This window comes from Rhodotorula graminis (assembly GCF_001329695.1).
Source record: "Rhodotorula graminis WP1 unplaced genomic scaffold RHOBAscaffold_5, whole genome shotgun sequence".
NCBI lineage: Eukaryota > Fungi > Basidiomycota > Microbotryomycetes > Sporidiobolales > Sporidiobolaceae > Rhodotorula > Rhodotorula graminis.
This window is the reverse complement of record NW_017264932.1, coordinates 548,220-569,420: the sequence shown is the minus strand read 5'-3', so window position 1 is coordinate 569,420 and position 21,201 is coordinate 548,220. Positions and strand designations below refer to the sequence as shown.

Genomic DNA, 21,201 nt, shown 5'->3' with positions numbered 1-21,201 from the left:
CTACAGCTGCACGGCGAAAGACAGGAACGACCGGAAGGGAGCATGCTCTAGTGACCGCGCACGGCGACGGCCATCTTGTGGTCGAACGCCTCGGACCGGATCGGCATCTCGACGGTGTAGAACGGGTCCTTGAGCTGGTCGGCGTAGGTCTCGTAGACGCGCTTGAGGACCGTGTCGGGTGCAGGGTGTGACGGCGTCGTTAGGAGGACGAACTTGATGCCTGTGAGCGCGGACGAGGAAAGGGAGGAGGGGAATGTCAGGATTGCGTCGCTCGAAGGAGACGTGCGGCTGCATCGTCTCGTCGAGTACCTCGTTCGCACTCTCGTCGACAGGCTGTACGAGAGCGAGGACGCACCTGTCGGGGTCTGCAAGCAGGTCATCTTGAACGTGTCGGCCTCGATCGTCTCGACGCCCGAGCTGCCGGGCACGGGCGATATCCGAGTCGCGATGGCGTGGATCGAGTGGAAGGTCGAGGCGAGGATCAGGTAGTCGTTCGAGTTGAGCTGGGCGAGACCCTCTGCAGGACGGAGAGGACGCAGGTGAGCGGGCGAGGGGGAAAGGGAGGAGAGGCACAGAGGGTGAGGGTGCGCACCGGCGTAGGTCCTCGAGTAGATGAGTCCACCGGCCTTGTTGATGATCCACAGCGCGAACGAGGTCTGCGAGCCCTGTGCGGCGCTCATCTCGGGTGTGGGGAGGGCTCGAGGAGGAGCGAGGTGAGGGCGGCGAGTCGGGGGTGGTGTGCGGCTCAGTGGGGTTGCTGGAGGTACTGAGAGTGCGCTCAGCTGTCGTGAGCTGGGGCTCGTTGGTGCGACACGGAGGAGAGCGTGCCAGAGGTGCGATGGCTCGACGTTGCCTCTTCCAACAAGCGCCTCGCCGCTCACATCGACACGAGCAGTCTCGAGCGAGCACTTTCGCCCCTCAGTGCACCTCTGCAACCGCCCGGCAACCCGTCTGGTCGCCCACGTCACCGTCCCGGCTCTCCTCAGCCTCATCGCCTCTTTCTCGACCTCGACTCCACTCCACCCCGACGTCGGCACGAGCGGCAAATCCAGAACGACAAACTCGACGAGAACGCTCTATTAGATCGCCATGCCGGCCCTCCAGCAGTCGCAGGCCGAGACGACGATCCGGTGCTGCTCCGAGATCGTGCGCCGCCTCCTCGAGGCGCACGACAAGGGCGAGTCGGTCAACCTCAACGCGCTCAAGACCCAGGTCGCCAAGAAGTACGGCGCCAAGGTCGTCCCTCGCCTCGTCGACATCATCAGCGCCGTCCCGCAAGACGTCCGCGACATCCTCCTCCCCAAGCTGCGCGCAAAGCCCGTCAGGACGGCCAGTGGTGTACGTCCCGCTCGACGCGCCATCCATTCCGAGCTTCCGTGTCCACAGAGCTGACTTGTGTCCCTCTCGCTCGTACAGATCGCCGTCGTCGCCGTCATGAGCAAGCCGCATCGGTGCCCGCACATCGCCATGACCGGCAATATCTGCGTGTGCGTCCTCTCTCGCTCTCCTACTCCCTCTCCGAATTCGTCATGTGCCTGACTCGGTCTCGTTGTGCGCGCAGGTACTGCCCAGGAGGACCCGACTCGGATTTCGAGTACTCGACGCAGTCCTACACGGTCCGCCCTCTCCCTCTCTCGCCCGCACGTCAGCGCGCTGCGGTCACTGACGCTTCTGCACCGTCCAGGGCTACGAGCCGACATCTATGCGCGCTATCCGGGCGCGCTACGACCCGTATGAGCAGTCCAAGGGCCGGGTCGAGCAGCTGCGGTCGCTCGGGCACAGCGTCGACAAGGTGCGTCTCTCGCTCGCCCCTCGCCTCGCCTCCTCTTTTCCCGTGTCCTGACCTCGAGACGGCAACAGGTCGAGTTCATCGTCATGGGCGGCACGTTCATGTCGCTGAGCGAGAACTACCGCGACGGCTTCATCGCGCAGCTCCACAACTCGCTGTCGGGCTACACGGGCAACAACATCGACGAGGCAGTCCGGTGCGTCGACTCGACCTCTTCTCGTCTCTGTCGCCGTTACTGACTTGACGGTCCCCCGCCTCTGCAGCTACGCCGAGCAGGCCAAGACCAAGTGCATCGGCATCACGATCGAGACTCGGCCAGATTACTGCCTGCGGCCTCACCTGAGGTGCGTCGGCATCTCCTCCCGCACCGTCTGGTCGCGAAGATACTGACTCGCGAGGCTCCCCGCAGCGCCATGCTCCGTTACGGCTGCACTCGTCTCGAGGTGCGCACGCCGCTCCTCTCGCCCAGCTCCCCTCGCCGCCGTCCGAGCTGACTCGTATCTTGCGCCACAGGTCGGCGTCCAGTCGGTGTACGAGGACGTTGCGCGCGACACGAACCGCGGGCACACGGTCCAGGCGACGTGCGAGAGCTTCCAGATGGCCAAGGACGCCGGCTTCAAGGTCGTGTCGCACATGATGGTGAGCACCTCCTCGTCTCGCGCCCTTGTCGTCCACCTCCTCTGACTCGGGCCGTCGTCCTCACGCAGCCCGACCTCCCGAACGTCGGCGTCGAGCGCGACATGGCCCAGTTCCACGAGTACTTCGAGAACCCGGCGTTCCGCTCGGACGGCCTCAAGATCTACCCGACGCTCGTCATTCGCGGCACCGGCCTGTACGAGCTGTGGCGCACCGGCCGGTACAAGAACTACAGCCCGAACGCGCTCGTCGACATCGTCGCGCGCATCCTCGCCCTCATCCCGCCCTGGACCCGCATCTACCGCGTGCAGCGGTGCGTCCATCTCTTCCACCTCTTTCTTTCCTTGATCAGTATCATGAGCCTGACGTGCCGGTCTCTGCCCGCAGCGACATCCCCATGCCGCTCGTCTCGTCCGGCGTCGAGAACGGCAACTTGCGCGAGCTCGCCATGGCCCGCATGCGCGACTTTGGCCTCACTTGTCGCGACGTCCGCAGCCGAGAAGTCGGTCTTCACGAGATTCACCATCGCGTGCGGGTGCGTCGTCTCGTCCTCTCTCTCTCTTCCAGTCGCCGTCGTCGAGCGCGAGCGGGACCTGACTGCGCCTCTCCTCTCGCAGCCCGACGAGCTCGAGCTCATCCGCCGCGACTACACGGCCAACGGCGGGTGGGAGACGTTCCTGTCGTACGAGGACCCAGAGGCCGACATCCTCGTCGGCCTGCTGCGTCTGCGCAAGTTGACGCCCGAGGGCACCTTCCGTGAGGAGCTGCTCAAGGACGGGCAGACGAGCATGGTCCGCGAGCTGCACGGTGCGTCCGCCAGTCCTCTCTCTTTCCCTCTCTCTCTCACCTGCCCGCTCGGGCCCACGAGCGCGCCGTCCTGACCAAGCGCACCTCGAGCAGTCTACGGCACGGCCGTCCCGCTCCACTCGCGCGACCCGACCCTGTTCCAGCACCAGGGCATCGGCACCCTGCTCATGGAGGAGGCCGAGCGCATCGCGCGCGAGGAGCACGGCAGCCGCAAGATTGCCGTCATCAGCGGAATCGGCGTCCGGAGCTACTACGCTCGCCTCGGGTACACGCTCGAAGGGCCGTACATGACGTGCGTCCACCTTTTCTCTCCTTCCTCTCTTTCGTCCTTCACCCAGTCTGACGAATCGCGTTCTGCCCGCAGGAAGATGCTCGACCCGCTCGACGATGACGAGATCTTCTGAGCCCGCCTGCCGTAGCCTTCCTCGCCCCTCGCTTTCTCTCTCCTCCTCTCCCTGTTGCATGTACCACCGCTGCGAAGAACATTTCGAACTCATATCGTCCCCGTAACGAGAGCGAGAGCGAGAGCCGCCTGCTTGAGCCTGCCGCTCTCGCGCCGTCGCGCCGAAGGTGCTCTCGCACGGACCGCTCTCTCTGTATCTCTCGCTTCCCGCTTCGCTCTCGGCCGCTCGAGCGAGCTACGGCAAACGTGACTGCGACTGCATGCCTCGCGCTCTGCCGGCCGCCGCTCAGATCCGTCCAGCCGCCGCCTTGGCCGCCGCCATCCTCGCCTTCCTCTCCTCCCTCGCCTGCGCCAGCCTCGCCGCCTTGTCCTCCTTGCTCAACGGCTGCGCAGGTACCGCCGCCGTGCTCGTCGGCGCCGAGACAAAGCTCGCATCGCTCAAGGCGGGCGAGGCGACCGCTGGAGGAGGAGGTCGTGCGGCGGCCGACGCTGCGGGCGGCGCAGGGGAAGGAGACGCGAGGGGAGGCGAGGGGAGGGTCGAGACAGAAGGAGGGATGGGTGCGGAGGGTGCAGAGACCGAGGGCGGGAGAGGGGACGGCGGAGAGGCGGTGAGGGTCGGTGTCGGCGCGCTGAAGGTGGGTGTCGGCGCGGGAGCTGCGGCTCGGGAAGGGGCAGGCGCGGCTGCTGCTGCTGCAGCTCTCGGCGCAGGAGCCGTCGAAGTAGTCGTCGGCGCCGACGCGAGCGCGAGAAGCGCGGCGTCGTTGCCCCTGCTGGCGAGCGACACGACGGGCCTGCTCCTCGCCGCCGGTGTCGGCGCGCTCGCCCGAGGAACCATGCCGATCCCGCCGCTCGCGGCCGTGCGCGCAGGCGGCTCGCCATCATCGAGGTCCCAGCTGTCGCTCGCGTCCATGTCGAGCGGGACGCGCAGGGCCGAGTTGCGCGAGGCGGCGCCGAGGCGGAGCGAGCCGCCGCGACGGCCGGCCGGCTTGGCGCGCGCCGAGGAGAGGCGAGCGGCGAGAGGGTCGACACGGGGAGGAGGGGCACCGCCGGACTCGAACTCGTCTGTTGCAGAGAGGGAGAGAGGGGTCAGTGACCTGCGAGGTCGGGGGGAATCTCGAGAGGGACGGGAAGCAGGCGACGCACCCCAGTCGCCATCGTCGTCGTTGACGTCCATCAAGTCGCCGCCCCAGTCCTCCGTGCCCTTGGGCGCACCGCCGACGACCGGGCTGTCGAACCCTCCAGACGAGGACGGCGTCGCGCTCTCGGTCGACGTGCGCGGCGCGGCGAGGCCCTGGCCGTTGCCGTAGGCGCCAGGCGGTACCGCGTGCCCGTTGACGGCTGCTGGCGCGTAGGTCGGTGTCGATTCGCGGCGCTCGATCGGGGCGGCGAGCTCGGCCGTTGAGAGCTGCGTCGGCAAAGGAGAGTTAAGTCCGCGCTCGAAGAGAGAGAGAGCGCCGAGAGCGAGGACGCACCTTCTTCGAGACGCTCGCGAATGCCCACCCGGCGAGCGCACCCGCCGCACCCGTCGCGCTCGTCGCGAGCCCGGGCTGGGTCTGAGCGGCGGCTTGCAGCGCCGGCTGCTGAGCGACAGCCTCGGGCGCGAGGGCCGTGTCGGGCTGCGAGGCATCGAGTCGAGGTTGTCAGGAACGCCGGGACTGAGGGAGAAAGACGCGGAGAGAGAGAGCGCGGCGCACCATGTTGGCCGTCAGGGCCTCGCACTTCTTGACGAACATGTCCATCGCCTTGTACGCCTGGTCGCGGACCGTCCTGCGGGTGCTCGAGCGAGGTTAGGGAGGCCGCTCGAGGTCGAGGTCGTGCGAGAGAGAGGGAGGAACGAGCCACCGAGACTCACTTTTCGCGGTCGACGAGGCAGATCGACATGGCCGGGATGACCTTGCCGGCGAGGTCCTCCTTTTCAAACACCTCGCACGTCGCCATGAGGGCCATGAGGCCTGCGCTCCTCGCGTGCACGAACGGGTCGCGCAGGGCGCGCGCAAACGCCGGGATGAGGACCTTGCGCTGGGTCGACGCCTGGAGGTGGCGCGACAGGCGCGACAGGAGGATGCACGTGTTGGTGCGGATGCCCGGCTCGACGTCGGTCTGCGTCTTGCCAAGGACGCGCAGGAGGTCGTTGTTGAGGATGCGGTCGTTGAGCTGCCGGTGGGCCGAGGCAAGAGAGAAGGTCAGTCGAGCTTGAGGAGGGGACGGCGAGAGCGCGAGAGGAGAGACGCCTCGAGGACGAGGGGACGCACCTTGGGCGCGATGAGCGGGATCGACTTGACGGTGGCCTCGCGAATGACGGCGACGACATCGCCAAAGCCCGTCTGCAAGTGGGGCCACACGCGCTCGTTGACGTCTTTTGCGGCGAGGCGGTCGGCGTACTTGTCGAGGTGCTCGAGGAGCGCCATGCGCATGGCGCGGTCCGGCGTCGCGAACGCGCGCACGACGGGCTGCAGCACAGCGCGGTCGTACGTCTTGTCGTCGAGGCCGTCGCGCGACAGGTCGAGGATGACGGGGAGGAGGAGCGGTGCGCCGCCGGTCCCGCCCGAGAACTCGAACGTGTGGACGAGCGAGGGCAAGACCTTGTGCTTGAGGAAGCCCGACGGGAGCGGCGCCGTTTTGGCGTTGGCGGCACCGGACGAGATGGCCTTGAGGGTGCGGATGAGGGCCGTGCGCTCGTCCTCGGTCGCGAGCGCAAAGCCCTCGAGCGCGGCCGAGAGCTTGACGAGCCGGTTCGAGGGCCACCAGCCCTCGCCCGGGTGCGTGCCGAGGTCGAGGAAGGCCGACGTCTTGAGGCGCGCGGCCGGGTTCGGGTTGCCGAGGCGGCGCCACGGCTGGAAGAGCGCCGGCGGGATCGAGCCGCGGGTTTGCGGAAGCGACGGGATGTCGGACGAGGGCGAGAGGTAAGACGAGGGGAGGGGCCCGTTGAAGATGGTGAAGAGGAACAGGTGGAGGAGGTACGAGTCGAGGGCCGAAGGGTCGCACCTGCAAGGGGGCACGTTCTCGTGAGCTCGTGAGTACGCGAGGGAGAGTCACTGTGAGAGGTGGGACGCACTGCTTCAGGGCGGTCCAGCCGCCCTTGCGCACCTCGGGGCTCGCGTGCGTCTGCGAGTCGGGCACGAGGCCACCGTAGCTCTGCGGGCGCCCGAGGCGGTCAGTACGAGGCGCCGCACGTCGTACACCCGAGTCGCGCAGAGAAAAGAGAAAGAGGGCGGACGCACCCACATTGCCCCGTCTGCCTCGTCGAGCTTTGTGACGACCTCCATGCCGCCCAGCTTCCACTCGCCGCCGGGCGTGACCCAGACGCTCGTCGTCCTCAGGCCGCCGTGGACGCTCTGGCCGTCGCGGTTGAGGAACGCGAGCGCGGTGCACACGTGCAAGAGGCCGTACACCTTGCTCTCGTCGGACGCTGCGGCGTCGTCGAGGTCGAGCGCGAGGCTCGTGACGGGCTCGGTGACGAACCACACGCTCGACTCGGTCTCGGCGCCGTCGAGGAACTTGAGGACGTTCGGGTGGCGCAGGGCGCGCAGTTTGCGGAACGCGGTGCGCGCGAGCGGGAACAGGGCGCGGCGGTCGTGCGCCGAGACGTGCGAGGGCGACGAGAGGTCGAACGAGAAGACTGAGACGGGCGACTGGTCGTCCTGCGCGTGTGTGCCAATGTCGTGTCAGCGGAACGTCCCGTGAGCGCAGACGTGCGACGCGTGTGTGCGTGTGCGAGGCGAGGCTCAAAGAGGTGGGGAGGAGGAGGCGGGACGAGGCGAACAATCCGGGCGCACCTTTTTGGTGCCGTTCCACACGGTCCAGATGGCCTTGCCGTCAAAGGCGGTGACCCTGTCGCCCAGGGCGTACGCGGGGACGCCGGGGACGCCGCCCTGAGCCGAGTGGAGCGCGGCGCTCGACGCCGAGAGGACGGCCGACGAGAGCGACGAGAGAAAGTTCATGGGCGCGCTCCTTGTCGATGGTGGAGCTGGTGAGCGCACTGGCCTGGCCAAGCTCGGCGCAAGAGCGGGAGGCGGTGTCGAGAGGTGACGACGAGGCGACCGCGACGAGCAGCTCCTCCTCGAACCTCGCTCTCCTCACCTCGCTCAGCTTGAACCGGAACCAGCACCGACCTACTCAGCACTCGAAACTCGACAGATCCAGCACCCGCAAACCCACGACAACGATGCCCCCTCGCGCGTGAGCCCTCCTCCGCCTCCGCTTACGTCTCCCCTCGAACCTCACTGACCGCTACTCGCCCTCGCAGTGACTGGGAGAAGCGTAGGTCGTCCCGCACACCTCTCTCAAGGACGCCAGAGCTGACACTGTGTTCTTCCCTGGACGCAGACACGGCCGACCCGACCAAGAAGGAAGAGGCCAAGATCAACCGTGCGCTCCTCGCTCCTCGTCTCCTTGCAGCCAGAACCCAGCTCACCTGCTTCCTACACAGCTCTCGATGACGAGGACATCCAGATCCTGCGCACCTATGTGCGCCCAACCTAGCCCGACCCTCGTCACCGCCCGTCGCTGACCCCGGCTTGATCCTCCAGGGCCAAGGTCCGTACGCCAAGCGCCTCAAGGAGGCCGAGAACGACATCAAGGAGGTCCAGAAGCGCGTGAACGAGAAGATGGGTGCGTCGTCGTCCTCGACGCCTCGCCCGAGTGTCGTCCTCGAGCCGGTCCCCTGACTCCTCTATTTGCTCGCAGGCGTCAAGGAGCTCGCGACGGGCCTCGCGCCGCCAAACCTGTGGGACCTCGCGGCCGACAAGCAGCGCATGGGCGAGGAGCACCCGCTCCAGGTGGCGCGCTGCACCAAGATCATCAAGCTCGACGAGAACGCGCCGCCGCCCGCGCTCGCGCCCGGCCAGAAGCCCAACGCCGACGAGCAGGACAAGTACGTCATCAACGTCAAGCAGATCGCCAAGTTTGTCGTCGCGCTCGGAGACCGGGTCGCGCCGACCGACATCGAGGAGGGCATGCGCGTCGGGTCCGTCCCAAGCTCTCTCTTTCATGGCGGCGGCACCTGTTGCGCCTCGTACTCACTCTCTTGTCGCCGACACAGCGTCGACCGCACCGACTACAAGATCATGATCCCGCTGCCGCCCAAGATCGACGCGTCCGTCACCATGATGCAGGTCGAGGAGAAGCCCGACGTGACGTACCAGGACGTCGGCGGCTGCAAGGAGCAGATCGACAAGCTGCGCGAGGTCGTCGAGACGCCCCTCTTGACGGTGCGCTCCCGCTCTCCCTCGTCCCCTCCCTCGAGGCCGCACTGACCCTCCCTCCTCCCACAGCCCGAAAAGTTTGTCGACCTCGGCATCGACCCGCCCAAGGGCGTCATGCTGTACGGCCCTCCCGGCACGGGCAAGACGCTCTGCGCGCGCGCCGTCGCCAACCGCACCGACGCCACCTTTATCCGCGTCATCGGCTCCGAGCTCGTCCAGAAGTACGTCGGCGAGGGCGCGAGGATGGTGAGGGAGCTGTTCGAGATGGCGCGGTCGAAGAGGGCCTGCGTCATCTTTTTCGACGAGATTGACGCGATTGGCGGCGCGCGTTTCGACGACGGCGCCGGGGGCGACAACGAGGTGCAGAGGACGATGCTCGAGTTGATCAACCAGCTCGACGGCTTCGACCCGCGAGGAAATATCAAGGTGCTCATGGCTACCAACCGGTGCGTCCCCTAAGGCCCCCTCTTTTCAAGTCGACCCTCATTGACCCTTGCACCCCTCTTTCCCATTTTTTCCTCGCCTACGTCGCAGCCCCGACACGCTCGACCCTGCCCTGCTTCGCCCCGGCCGCATCGATCGTAAGATCGAGTTCAAGGCGCCCGACCAGGAGGGCCGGGCCCACATCCTGCGCATCCACGCCCGCTCCATGTCGGTCGAGCAGAACATCCGCTTCGACTTGATCGCGCGCCTGTGCCCGAACGCGACCGGTGCCGAGCTCCGCAGCGTTGCGACCGAGGTGCGTCCCCTCCCTTTTTGCCCTGTCGAACGACGTCCACTGACTCGTCCTCCTCCTCGCTCGCAGGCCGGCATGTTCGCGATCCGCGAGCGCAGGCGAGTCGCTACCGAGAAAGACTTCCTCCAGGCGATCGAGAAAGCTCGTCTCCCTCTCCTCACCTCTCTACCCTCTCGCGAAGCCCGTCCCTGACACTCTCGCCTCGCGTCGTCTCGCAGGTCATCCGCGCCGGGTCCAAGTTCTCCTCGACGAGCCTGTACGCCCAGTACCAGTGAGCTCGTCGTCGTTGTCCTCGAGGAGCAGCTCGTCGTCGTCGAGGAGGAGAAGCTCGTCGTCGTCGAGGCGGAGGAGGAGGAGGAGGAGGAGGAGGAGGAGGAGCGGCGGCGGCGGCTTGTAAACACCGACTTGAGCAGCTTTGATTTTCGTTCCCTGTTCCTGTGCCGTACTCTAGAGAGCCTCGAGAGCTCGCTTGTCCTGCACGGCGAGACGAGAGGAGCTGCGAGACCGCCTTCGTCGGCGGCGGCGGTGAGCTACGCTCGTCTCGTCACCTTGGCCCCCGACCCGTCGCTCGCCTCGCCCGCTGTCGAGCTGCGCCGGCTCTCGCTTGCTTCATCTACACGACTCGAGCCCCTCGCGCTGTCCAACGACCCTCGTCAAGCCGCACGAGTTCGTCCTCGTCTCCCTCCCCCACCTCATCTCGTCGAGCCAACACTGATCTCGCAACGCCTCCTGCGCAGCTTCTGGGTCATCTACGAGCGTCAGGGACCCTGTCGGCATCATCATGGAGGCGCACGGCGCAACTGGACTCGCGCTGCTGCCCGAGGAGCTCGTCGACCTCGTGTGCTCGTTCGTCGTCGACTTCGAGGTCCAAGGTGCGCTCGGCCAGTTCTCTCCTCTGCCTCCTGTCCTGCTCCATGCACGGTAAGCTGATGAGCACCGCCTGCCACGCACAGACACGATCACGACCCTGTGCTCACTCGCCCTCACGTCGCGCCAATTCCTCGAGCCCGCCCGTCGCGCTCTCCTGCACGACCCGAGCCGCATCTTGTCGACCCGCAGCCCCGTACATCCCGAGTACCTTCTTCATCGCATCATTCGGCAGCCTGAGCTCGGGCGGCACGTCAAGCGCCTCGACGGCATCGTCGACTTGTTCGACCACGAGGATCTCTTCTATCATCGCAAGCCGGTCTTCGTCTTCACGAACTGGGCGTTCACGCTCATGCGGTCCTGCCCCAACCTCTTCAGTGTCGTCATCTGGCCCAATCTCGACGATGGATGGCTCGACGAGCTCCTGCGCCTGCCTCGTCTTCGCCACGTCGGCATCCAGGCTCGTTACAGCGACTTCTACGAGGACGACTATGACTACCGCCCTTTCGATACCCTTCGCGCGATCTGCCAGCGAGGCCTGTCGCTCGATTCGCTCGCCTCGTCTTGCGATTTTGAGGCGCCGCCGCACCTCTCGGCCGTCGCGCCGCGTGTCGCCTCGGTCTACCTCGACCACGTCCGCTATGGGATCTTGAGCATCGGCAAAGGTGTAGACCTCACGCACGTTCGGCACTTGTCGATCAGGGCGCAGTCGCTGCACGCCATGGTCCGTCTGCCGTGCGGCCTCGAGACCTTGAGCCTCGAGAAATGCTTCCCGGCAACGGTGCCTGTCAACCCGCACTATCCAGAGGACGACCTCTGCTGGGCCGACCTCTTCGGCCAGTCGGATCGCTTTGGCGCCCTGCGCAGTGTCCGCCTTGCCAACGTTCTCGTTCGGAGGGCCGACTTTGCGCAGCTCTGCGCAGCGGCGCCCAACCTCGAGCGCCTCGAGCTGCGCGAGTGCCTGTGGTGCGACGGCTACTTGTGCCGACCCGAGCAGGACGCCGCCCTCGTCGAGGCGCTCTCCGGCCTGCCCCGACTGCGGTTCCTGCACCTCGGCGAGGTTCCTTACCAAGGCGAGACGATCCCTCGCACGCGCAACCACTGTCGCCTGTTCGGTATCGAGCTCGAGTACCGGTGCGAGGCAGTCGAGCAACAGCCCTACGCCGTCGGACCCGGCGCAGGACCCGCCGGCCACGTCAGGCCTCGAGGCCGACGACTCGACGCAGGACCGCCTCATCTCGTTCTTCTCGTCGTCCAGCCCGACACCTTCCCTGTCCTCGGACCGCTCCTCGTCCTCGTCTCGAGACCACGTCGTCGTCCCGAGCTTTCCTTCGCACCCGGGCCTCCGCCGCACGCCCTCGCCGACGCCGCCGCCCGACGACGCCGACCTCGCCGCCTCGGCCACCACCATCGTCGCACGTACGACGGCCGACACGCAGCAGTACGTCGATGCGCCGGCGGCGCAGCCTCGGCTCGAGCCAGGGTTCGAGGCGCAAGACGACGGCGTCGACGACGAGCTCGACGACGCGGCACCGTGGGACGGTTGGGGCAGCGAGTGCGAAATGAGCGAGGCAGACAGGGCATGGTGCGAGTGCGACGATGAGGGCGTGTGGGAGTGCACGAGGGCGCTCGTCGAGGAGGGCTGAGCGGGCGGCGGGAGGGGACGAGGTCGCGCAATGGACGAGGCGTTCGCTTTGATCTCTCGTTCAGTCTCTCGTCACGGACAAGGAGAGAGAAGCGCAGTGCACGAGAGGGCGAGGAAGAGCTACACAGAGAGAAAAGCGCGAACCCTCGAACCTCCTCCTCTCCCTCGCGCCGCCGCCGCCCGGTCCGCTCAGTCAATCTCGATCGTCTCGACGGGCTTCTTGCCGCTCAGCGTGTTGCCCGACCCGCTGAACGGCACCGACGGCTTGACGTCGGGCTGCGCCGAGCCCTGCCGGCCCTGCTGCGCCGCGGCCGCCGCCAAAGGAGGACCCTGCGCCGGCTGCGCGCCCGTCGGCAAGCTCGCCGCGCCCCTCGCCGCGCGCCCGCTCAGCGTCGTGCCGGCGCCCTGGACGCCAGCGAACGGCGCCGCCGCGTCGCGCGCCGCCTGGGTCTCCTGGGCCTTCTGCGCCGCCTCGGCGTCGGACCCGGGCGGCGGACGAGCATTCGAGAGGTCAAAGCCGAAAAAGAGGGCGCCGTAGGGGAGGTTGAGCGCGGCGGGGACCTGGCGGGTGCCGAGCTGCGTGTCGGCTGTGACGATGCGCGGTTGGCTGCGGGTCGGGAGAGAGAGAGGGAGGCGGGCGAGGTCAGTGCGCCGTTCGCGAGGCGAGACGAGGGCGAGGAGAGGGGGGACGCACTCGGTGCGGATGATGCGGCTGTTCTCGTCGATGCCCTCGATCGCCTTGGCCTTGACGCCCTTGCCCTTGACGCGCTTGCCGCCGAGGCTGTTGCCCGTCCCCTTGAAGGCCTCCCACGACGCCGGCGCCGCTGCACCGCCCTCGCCGCCGTCCGTCTCTTTGCCCTTGCCCTTGCCGCCGGCTCCAGCTCCACCACCCGGGACCGGCGTCGCCGTCCCACTGCCACGCGCATCGACGTCCTGGACGCCCTTGGTGTCGATCGTGAACTTGTCGCGCATGGTCGGAAGGAGGTCCGACGGCCGCTTGTACTCGGGCTCGACGTAGCCGACAGGGGGCGCAAAGTCGACCTCGAGGTCCGTGTCGATGACCGAGATGGCCGGGCCCGGCGGCGTGATCTCCATGATGAGGAGGCGGAACGTGAGCGTGTTGTACGGGATCTCGATGATGTCGCCCGCCGACATGCACGAGTAGTTGATGAGGGCGCGCTCGAGGCTGCGAGGTGAGAGGCAGGGCTTGGTCAGTGAGGGGACGGGCGAGAGAGAGAGAGTGAGAGAAAGGAGGACGCACACCGCCTTGGGGTCGCTGATCTCGAGAAAGTCGACGCTCTGCGGCTGGATCTTGATCATCTTGCCCTTGGGATACCGCCCGCCGACGAGGCGCACCGGGTCGCCCTCGTTGAGGCGGAGCTGGTCCATCATCTGCGAGCGAGAGGGCGCGAGTGAGCTCGTGGCGCGAGAGAGAAGGAGGGAACGAGCAGGACGCACCCACTGCGGGAGGTTGACACAGCCCTCGTCGGCGATGAACTCGAGCACGCCGGCGTGCGTGTTGAGCTCGACGTTGGCCGGGTTGGTGATCTCAAAGTTGATCGGGAGCTCGACGTCGAGTTGCGCTGCAAGAGGGTGGGACAGAGGTCAGTGGGCGACGACGAGGAGAGTTCGCGACGACGCACTGAGCTCGTCGAGCGCAGAGGGAGGCATGACGACTGCAGGGGACGACAATAGTCAGTGCTGTACTGGGAAAAGTGAGGGAGAGAGACTGAGGGCGACGCACTCTTGCCGCCGTACATGAGGTTGGCCCGCCCGCCGCTGTAGCTCCTGCCCTGCTGCACCTCGAGGATCGCCGTCGAGTAGGCGCGGTACTGGCGGCGGAACGCGCTCGCCGGCGGGCGCGCAAACGCGTGCCCGCCAAAGCCCGCCTGGAACGCGCCCGGGTTGAGGAAGCGGCCGATGCCACCTGCGGCGCCGCCCGCCGCGCCGGCGTACCCGCCGCCGAACGCGCGCGTTGCCGGACGACCGAAAGCGGCGCCGACGTCGTCGTCCGAGTCGTCTGCGTCGCCGGCGAGCGGTGCGGGAGGCGCCTGGTAGCGGCGGACCGGGGCGGGCTCTTGAGCGCGGCGGTCGGCGCTCGTCGAGGGCTGGGCTTGCGGCTGGTCGTCGTCGATGAGGATGTCCGAGTCGTAGGCGTTCTCGTCGTACTCAAAGTCCTGGAACTCTTCGTCGGACGACTGCTCGAGTCGGGAACGAGGCGATGAAGGTCGGGGGCGAGGTGGGGGCCAGGGGAGAGGGCAAGGGGGGCAGGCGCGGTCAGCTGGGCGCACAGGGAGAGCTCTGCGAGGCTGGGGCGCACCATGGTGAACTGCTGGTGGTGAGGGAGAGTGTGAGAGAGCAGCCGCCGCAGCGTCGTCATCACCGCGCGCTCGACGTTGGCCCTCTTGCTCCCGCTCTGATCCTCTAATGCGTGTGACCTGGCGGCTCATCAGCGTGTCAGAGTGCGCCCTAGGGGCTCCAGAGACCAGCCCACGACGCTTTGTCGAGGCCGTCCTCCTCGCTCGTTCGGACCAACCGTGCGCCTGCACCTGTCGCTGCTCGCGCGCTCTCTCTGCTCGCTCGCAGACTCGCTGGCTCTCAAGCCGACACGTCGCTCGCGAGGACCGGCGACTGAGAATACTGCTTGTTCCAGGAGGACGACAACACGCTCGACTCGATCTCGCGCCGCCTTCTACTCGCTCGCGCTTCTACTGCTCGCGCCCGCGCCCTCGCCGCCGCTCCTCCGCTCGGCCTCGACGTCGACGTGCTCGCGCGGCGTCACCGCTTTACAGCTTGGCCTTGACGGCGACGTCCTCGAGCCGCAGCTCGGGGTGGTTGACAAACACGCGCAGGCACTCTGGGTCCTCGGCGCTCGACAGGTTGAGGCTCTCAAACTTGGCGCCGTTGACGAGCTTCTTGGTCGGCACCTCGAGGCGCTTGCCGTTGCCCGTGTACGGGATCTTGGCGAGCTCGATGACCTTGGCCGGCACGTGGCGGGTCGACAGGGCCTGGCGGATCGCGAGCTTGATGCTGTCGACGACGGCGGGCTTGAGCGGCGCCTGCGTCGGCTTGACGAAGAGGATGCTGCACGGGTGAGAGGGTGTCAGTGACCGAGGCCAGAGTCTCGGGGCGAGGAGAGGGAGAGGGGGACGCACAAGCGCTCGTCGCCGTCCGGGAGCTTCTGCGCGATCGCGAGACAGTCCTCGACCTCCTCGATCTTCTCGACGACCGAGTAGCTGCGCGGCAAAAAGGGCATCAGTCAGTCGCCGTGCTGGTCGAGACGGGGAGGGGACAGGGACGCACATTTCCGCCGAGCCAAAGCGCACGCCGCCCGGGTTGAGGACGCCGTCCGACCTGCGAGCGCGAGGAAAGGCGAGAGAGAGTGAGAAGGTGAGCGCGCCGCCACATCATCGAGCGAGAAGGCTGTCGAGCCGCTCCTCAGGCGGCTCGTGTACGTCTGTCTACGAGAGAGAGACGGACGCACCGGCCAAAGACCATGACGCCCTTGGTCAACGAGTGGACCTCGACCCAGTCGCCGTGGACCCACGCCGCCGGCTTTTTGTCCGGGTACGCCTCGAAGTAGGCCGCGTGGTAGCGCTTCTCGCCGTCCGGGCCCCAGAAGCTATGCGACAGGGTGCGAGAGAGGGTCAGTCACGTCGCGAGGTTGTGCGTGGGCGCCATGAGGAAGGTGGGGAAACAGAGGAGGAAGGGGGAGAAAGGAGAGAGGGGCAGAGAGGGTGGGGAGAACGGGACGCACCCGATGGGCATGTTCGGGAACGGCTTGGTGATGACCATGTCGCCCTGACGATCCATTACGGCGTTGCCTAGGTGTCGGTGCAAGAGAGAAGTCAGTCTCGCTCGGTCCTTTCTCGACCAGAGGGAACGCAAGCCGACGCACCGTCATCGTCCCACGCCTGAAGGTCCATCGCGAGCGCGATGCACGTCAGCTCGCCGTGGTAGATGGGCTTACTGCGCACGGCGCCGATGAACAGGTTGCAGATCTGCCGAGGGCGAGAGAGGAGGGTCAGGGACGAGGTTGGGAAGGCCGCTTGGGGAGAGAGGCGTGCACGAGGAGGTTGTGGGCGGTCGCGCGTGTTCGAGAGGAGGGAGAATCGTGCGAGAGAGTGAGAGAGGGGACGCACGTCGGTGCCGCCAGTGCCGTTGTTGACCCACACGTCCTCGTGGATGTTGGCGCGCATCCAGTCGTACAGCTCGGGCTTGAGGACCGAGCCCGCCGTCTGGACCTGCTTGATGTGCGTGAGGTCGAACTCGTTGTTGGGGACGTAGCCCTCGGTCTCGAGGACCTGCAGGTACCGCGGCGAGAGGCCGAGGTTGGTGATCTTGTACCGCGACGCGATGGCCCAGATCGTGCTCGGGCTCGGCGCAAAGGGCGAGCCGTCGTACGCCGCGATGCACGAGCCGCACCCGAGCGTCGACAGGAGGTGGTTCCACATCATCCAGCCGAGCGTCGTGAACGTGAGCTGCGAGTCGCCGGGGACGGTCGCGTTGTGCAGGGTCCTGCGTGCGGGTTGACGGGGTCAGGTCGAGGGCCTTGGCGAGTCGTGCCGATGCTTCTCGCGGTGAAAGGTGATGCGGAGGAAAGGGACGTCGTAGGCGGGAAGAGGGTGTTCGAGGGGAGGGGAAGAGAGGAAAGGCGAGAAGGGACGCACTGGACCATCTTCTGCGACAGCGTCATGCCGCCAACCGAGTGCACGATCGCCTTGGGCTTGCCCGTCGTACCCGACGAGTAGAGGACTGCGAGGGGAAGGAAGCTCGAGTCAGGGCCTGCGGTCCGTGCACGAGGAAAAGGTCGGCTGGGGGACGCACTCCAAACGGGGTCCATGGCGTCGACGCGCTCAAACTTGAGCTCCTTGGGCGCCGACTCGCCGAGCTTGACCATGTCGCTCCACGACCACCACTGGCGGCCGTCCTCGTCCTTTGCAAACTTGATGCGCGGCTCGCGGTCCTTGGCGAGCTGGCCGACAACGACGACGTTCTTGACGGTCGGGAGCTGGGCGAGGATCTGCTCGAGCTTGGGGAAGATCTCTTGCTGCTTGCCGTTGTACCGGTAAAAGTCGGCCGTGAGGAGGACGGTCGGCTCGATCTGCTCGAGGCGCTCGAGTGTCGCCGTGACGCCAAACTCGGCCGGGCACGACGACCACACGCCGCCGATGGCGAGGGTCGCGAGGCACAGGATGATGGCCTCGGCGTTGGACGGCGAAAAGGTCGCGACGCGGTCGCCCGCCTTGACGCCGAACTTGGTCCTGAGCGCGTGCGCGACGAGCCGCACCTCCTGGTACAGCTCCTCGAACGTGAGGGACCGCATGAGGCAGTCGTCGAGGTCTTGCGGCGACAGGGAGGCGGGCTCGACGAACGACAGGACGGCGCGGTGGTTCGAGCGGGCGTACGGGTGCGCAAGGAGCATGTTCTGCGGGCGACGGGCGCGGTGTTCAGCTCGTCGTCCTTGGCCCTGCGCATACTGCGCGACCGCATATCCTCTCCCAGCAGTCTCGACCAAGTTATCCTCCCGCACGCCGACCGACTCGACAGGTGGGCAGCGAGGGAAGGCATGCCGACGGGCCAGAGTGGGGGAGAGGAAGGAGGAGGACGGCGACTGCTCACCTCGGCATAGTTGAGCTTGGCGCGGATGAGCTTGCGGTTGACGTGCTCCATCGGCTGCGAGTCGTCGAACAGGACATTCGGGTCGCTGCGGACGGGGGGCCGGGTCAGCGTCGTGCCGAAGCTTCGGAGGAGGAGGGACGAGGTGCGCGGGCTCACGTGCGGTCGAGGAGGACGCCGGTGTACTCGGTCGAGAGGGTCCAGAAGGCGTCGAGGTTCTTGATGCTCCACGCGTGCAGCTCGTCGTAGTCGCGCAGGCGGAGCGACAGCCGCCGGTTGACCCACTCCCGGAAGAGCGTGTCGGGCGCCTCCTCGATCTGCTGGGCCGTCGGCGTCCAGAACAGGGTGCGGGTCGAAGTCGGTGCCATCGGTGCAGCAGGCGCAGGCGAGCTTCAGGGAGAGCTGTGGTGAGGGAGGAGCGAAAGCGGGGCCCTCGAGTTCGCTCGCCCACGGCCGCGGCTTCTCGGCGTGCGCCCACCACCGGCACCGGGCTCACCGCGTTCGGCTTTCGTACGCAGCGACGGATCTCTGCGCAGGCTCGACGTTGCAGACGCTCCTGGGCACAACTTCTACCGGCTGGCTTCAGGGTCCAAAGTCGACGAGGAGCTGCAGCTTGGCGGCAATCTGCGTCGGGAAGCCTGGGCGCACACGAGTTAGAGGGTCAATTCGTGCCGCCTCGAGGACAGGATGCACGTGTGCAGGAAGGGAGGGAACAGAGAGAGGGAGCGACGCACGGAACTCGCCCAAGTACTCGGAGAACTCGGTGAGGATCGCCTTTGCGCCGGCTCGCACAGCTGTGGGCGCACGCCAAAAGTCAGTGCGAGTCCTCGGCCCTGGCCATCGAGCCCGACATGCCGCACGCAAAGTGTGCGCCAAGTCGAGCGCACGAGGGAAGAGCCGACGACGCACCCTCCTGCACCTCGCCCACCTCGCGCTCGACGACCTTGCGCGCGTGCTCGCGCTCGTCGGGCCCGCCGAGCGCCTTGTCGGCCTGCGCCTCGAGCTCGGCCGCGAGCGCGTCGAGGACCGACAGGTAGCGGACGAACGCCTCGAGGACCTTGGGAATGTCGCGCTGCGTGACGCCGTACGGGTCCTCCTTAAGCGACGCGCAGATCAGGTTCGAAAGGGCTGTGTGCGGCACGGTCGAGCGTGTCAGTCGCGGTTCGGGGTCCTCTAGGCGCCGTGCTGTCCCTCAGGACGAGGTCGAGCGAGGGGCCGAGGGAGCTCGAGAGAACGCGCCGACGCACCCTGGATCGCCCACACCGTCTCCCGCCTCCTCGGCGTGCACACCCCGGCGTCGTACTCCATCCCGACGTCAAACACCCTCGCCCTGAGCGCCCTCGGCACGACGACGGCGAGGCGCTTCTCGAACCCAAACACCTGCGGCACCATGTCGGCCTCGGGCGCCGCCTCGCTCTTGTCCTTGACCGTGCCCGCCGCGTCTTTGACCGAGGCCGGCACGAGCGCGCTCGACTGAAGGATGGTCGGCACGCGCGTCGTGATGGCCGACGACGCGGCGCTGACAGCGGTCGACAGGGCGTGCTGCGCCTCGTGGGCGGCTGGGCCCGTCGCGGCCGACTTGACGGCCTCGACGGCTTTGCGCGCGTACGGCGAGGTGCCGAGGCCGGTCGAAGAGGAGGCGGCGGCAGGGTCGGTGGTCGAGGCCGGCGACGAGGACGAGGCGGCAAGTTTGTCGAAGAAGGACGCGCGGACGGGCTGGAAGACGTTCTCGTTGCGGACCGGGGCACGGTTCGGGCTCGGCTGCTCCTGCTGGCCGGAGCTAGTGCGGGACGCCATGGTCGACGACGAATCTGGATGGAAGAGTACAAGTCAGGGCCATCTCGGGCGGGCGCGGCCGGCCAACGAGAGAGGGAGAGAGGCGGGACGCACTTGGGAGCCTGCCCCTGCCCTTGGCACGCTGCAGCTCGGTGCCGACGAGCAGCAGACACTCGCGCGAGATCTCGGCCCACGCGCCGCCGGCTGCGCTGCCCGGCTTGACGTCCTTGAAGATGGCCTGGCGGCGCGACGGGTCGGTGAGCGTCAGGAGCGACAGCTCGAGGAACGCGAACGACTGCGAGGGGAGCGGGGTTAGGTCGACTGTAGCCTGCGGATGGAGGAAGGGAGAAAGAGCGACGGACCTTGAAGTACGGGTTGGACGAGCGCAGGCCCGACAGGAGGGCCTGGTTCGGGTTCGACGCGAACTGCGAGACGGCCATGGGCTGCGGGCGCAACTTGTCAGCTACTGCTCGCCACGTCTCGTCACTCCTCGAGACAAGGAGAGGATGGCAGGACGCACCTGCGTCGCGTAGACCTCGAAGCAGACGTGCCCGGCCTCGCACGCGAGGAAGAACAGGAGCGCGCTTGCGAGGGCGCGAGTCGCGAGCGTGAGCGAGTAGGCGCCGTTGTACCGCATGATCGAGTACAGGTGCGACCTGTGCGGCGAGAGCAGGTCAGTGTCGGGCCTCGGAGAGAGAGAGAGAGAGAGAAAGAGGGAAGGAGGAGGGACGCACCGGGTCCAGACAGGGAGGATGTGCGCGAGGAGGAAGCGTACGACCGGCCTGCGGAAGACGACAAAGCCCGACCAGAAGGCGACGGTGACGGCGAACGCCGAGCGCAGGGCGGTCGGGACGCGCTGACGGGCGCGCACGGCGAGGCGAGCAGGGATGGTGAGCTGCCCGTGGCAACGAGTCAGTGAACCGCGCAACGCGAAGGACGGCAGGTGGGACGCACCGTCGTGTCCTCGTCGAACAGGACCTGCGAGCGGTCGTCGAGGATGTGCCGAGCGGTCGCCGCGACGGCGAGGACGACGTGAAAGACGGCGAGGACGACGCGCCGCTCGTTGAGCTGCCAAGCATCGCGGCTGCGTGCACGTGCCGCATAATCAGCTCTCTTGTTTAAGGAAAGGAGAGAAAGGGAACGAGCGCTGCGACTCACCCTTGGTGGAAGAAGAACCAGCCGAGCTGAGCGTCGCGCGAGACCCAGCTGGCCGACCACACGAACGAGTAGTGGAGGAAGGTGGTGGCGGCGAGGTAGGCGAGGAAGATGGGGAGGGCGGTGGCGCGGTCGAAGACCTGGGCGAGGGCGGCAAAGCGCGTTGGTCGAGGAGGACGAGCAGCTGTGGGAGAGGGAAATGAGGTGAGCGCCCGTCCGTCTGTCGCAGGTCGCACCTCGGGACGCACTCGTGAGAGTCTTCTTGCGGAGGACGACGACGCTCACGGCGCCGCACAGGGCGAGAGGGCCGAAGAGGACGACCGGGAGGAGAGGAAAGAGGGAGCCTGCAAGGGAACAAGCTCGTCAGCGCACGGCCGGGCGAGAGAGGACTGCTGGGACGCACGAGGAAGCTCGCGCGGGTCGAGGACGGCGAGCCACAGGGCTGCACTGGACGCTGCAGCGACGAGGCCGAACAGGTTGCGCAGACGACGCTGGAGGACCACCTGCGGCGACGGCACCACGAGCGGGTCAGTGACCGGACCCGGGAGGTCTGTCGAGTTGCGC

The 21,201-nt window shown here is 67.2% G+C and overlaps 8 protein-coding genes across 8 annotated transcripts; 3 read left to right on the top strand and 5 right to left on the bottom strand.

Moving 5' to 3' along the window:
* Positions 1-47: 47 nt before the first annotated feature.
* On the bottom strand, positions 48-680 carry RHOBADRAFT_14069 (uncharacterized protein; the record flags this gene model as incomplete). Its single annotated transcript, XM_018412178.1, has 3 exons — positions 48-220; positions 356-517; positions 593-680. The coding sequence occupies 3 exons, from the start codon at positions 678-680 to the stop codon at positions 48-50; spliced, it is 423 nt and encodes a 140-aa protein (XP_018271866.1).
* A 241-nt stretch (positions 681-921) lies between these two features.
* On the top strand, positions 922-3,636 carry RHOBADRAFT_52839 (histone acetyltransferase; the record flags this gene model as incomplete). Its single annotated transcript, XM_018416531.1, has 13 exons — positions 922-1,338; positions 1,417-1,487; positions 1,562-1,616; positions 1,685-1,792; positions 1,861-1,985; positions 2,053-2,133; positions 2,199-2,232; positions 2,303-2,428; positions 2,497-2,738; positions 2,813-2,960; positions 3,043-3,232; positions 3,326-3,524; positions 3,597-3,636. Exons 1-13 carry the CDS (start codon positions 1,090-1,092, stop codon positions 3,634-3,636), a joined length of 1,668 nt encoding a protein of 555 aa, XP_018271865.1. The 5' UTR covers positions 922-1,089.
* Positions 3,637-5,140: 1,504 nt separating this feature from the next.
* Positions 5,141-7,576, bottom strand: RHOBADRAFT_35576 (uncharacterized protein; the record flags this gene model as incomplete). Its single annotated transcript, XM_018413286.1, has 7 exons — positions 5,141-5,252; positions 5,333-5,402; positions 5,488-5,789; positions 5,888-6,620; positions 6,691-6,770; positions 6,857-7,276; positions 7,412-7,576. Coding segments are annotated over 7 exons (1,881 nt in total), but the record flags the coding sequence as incomplete, so codon positions are not given.
* Positions 7,577-7,800: 224 nt separating this feature from the next.
* On the top strand, positions 7,801-10,010 carry RHOBADRAFT_52837 (uncharacterized protein; the record flags this gene model as incomplete). The annotated part of the gene is made up of 11 exons (XM_018416530.1): positions 7,801-7,814; positions 7,882-7,895; positions 7,962-8,003; positions 8,065-8,102; positions 8,165-8,246; positions 8,322-8,601; positions 8,677-8,845; positions 8,909-9,285; positions 9,374-9,578; positions 9,645-9,677; positions 9,794-10,010. 11 exons carry the CDS (start codon positions 7,801-7,803, stop codon positions 9,848-9,850), a joined length of 1,311 nt encoding a protein of 436 aa, XP_018271863.1. The 3' UTR covers positions 9,851-10,010.
* A 346-nt stretch (positions 10,011-10,356) lies between these two features.
* RHOBADRAFT_43237 (uncharacterized protein) lies at positions 10,357-12,088 on the top strand (the record flags this gene model as incomplete). Its single annotated transcript, XM_018414194.1, has 3 exons — positions 10,357-10,447; positions 10,529-11,557; positions 11,643-12,088. 3 exons carry the CDS (start codon positions 10,357-10,359, stop codon positions 12,086-12,088), a joined length of 1,566 nt encoding a protein of 521 aa, XP_018271862.1.
* Positions 12,089-12,553: 465 nt separating this feature from the next.
* On the bottom strand, positions 12,554-14,127 carry RHOBADRAFT_26019 (uncharacterized protein; the record flags this gene model as incomplete). Its single annotated transcript, XM_018412725.1, has 6 exons — positions 13,832-14,127; positions 13,731-13,763; positions 13,546-13,670; positions 13,349-13,479; positions 12,782-13,273; positions 12,554-12,694 (listed from the first exon to the last, which is right to left on the bottom strand). Coding segments are annotated over exons 1-6 (936 nt in total), but the record flags the coding sequence as incomplete, so codon positions are not given.
* Positions 14,128-14,835: 708 nt separating this feature from the next.
* On the bottom strand, positions 14,836-18,074 carry RHOBADRAFT_35572 (uncharacterized protein; the record flags this gene model as incomplete). Its single annotated transcript, XM_018413285.1, has 11 exons — positions 14,836-15,171; positions 15,243-15,323; positions 15,391-15,441; positions 15,572-15,709; positions 15,845-15,911; positions 15,986-16,088; positions 16,230-16,605; positions 16,758-16,842; positions 16,915-17,515; positions 17,710-17,794; positions 17,866-18,074. The coding sequence occupies 11 exons, from the start codon at positions 18,072-18,074 to the stop codon at positions 14,874-14,876; spliced, it is 2,094 nt and encodes a 697-aa protein (XP_018271860.1). The 3' UTR covers positions 14,836-14,873.
* A 155-nt stretch (positions 18,075-18,229) lies between these two features.
* Positions 18,230-19,134, bottom strand: RHOBADRAFT_66287 (uncharacterized protein). Its single transcript, XM_018418924.1, has 4 exons — positions 18,954-19,134; positions 18,616-18,834; positions 18,441-18,500; positions 18,230-18,344 (listed from the first exon to the last, which is right to left on the bottom strand). Exons 1-4 carry the CDS (start codon positions 19,096-19,098, stop codon positions 18,289-18,291), a joined length of 480 nt encoding a protein of 159 aa, XP_018271859.1. The 5' UTR covers positions 19,099-19,134; the 3' UTR covers positions 18,230-18,288.
* Positions 19,135-21,201: the final 2,067 nt, after the last annotated feature.

Excerpts from the sequence above, each read along its gene's own strand:
- RHOBADRAFT_66287 (XM_018418924.1), bottom strand. The coding sequence starts at position 19,098 with ATGGTGCCGCAGGTGTTTGGGTTCGAGAAGCGCCTCGCCGTCGTCGTG. Across the intron at positions 18,835-18,953 it reads GACGGTGTGGGCGATCCAGG|CCCTTTCGAACCTGATCTGC; the intron begins GTGCGTCGGCGC and ends TGCCGCACACAG. Across the intron at positions 18,345-18,440 it reads CGAGTACTTGGGCGAGTTCC|GCTTCCCGACGCAGATTGCC; the intron begins GTGCGTCGCTCC and ends GTGTGCGCCCAG.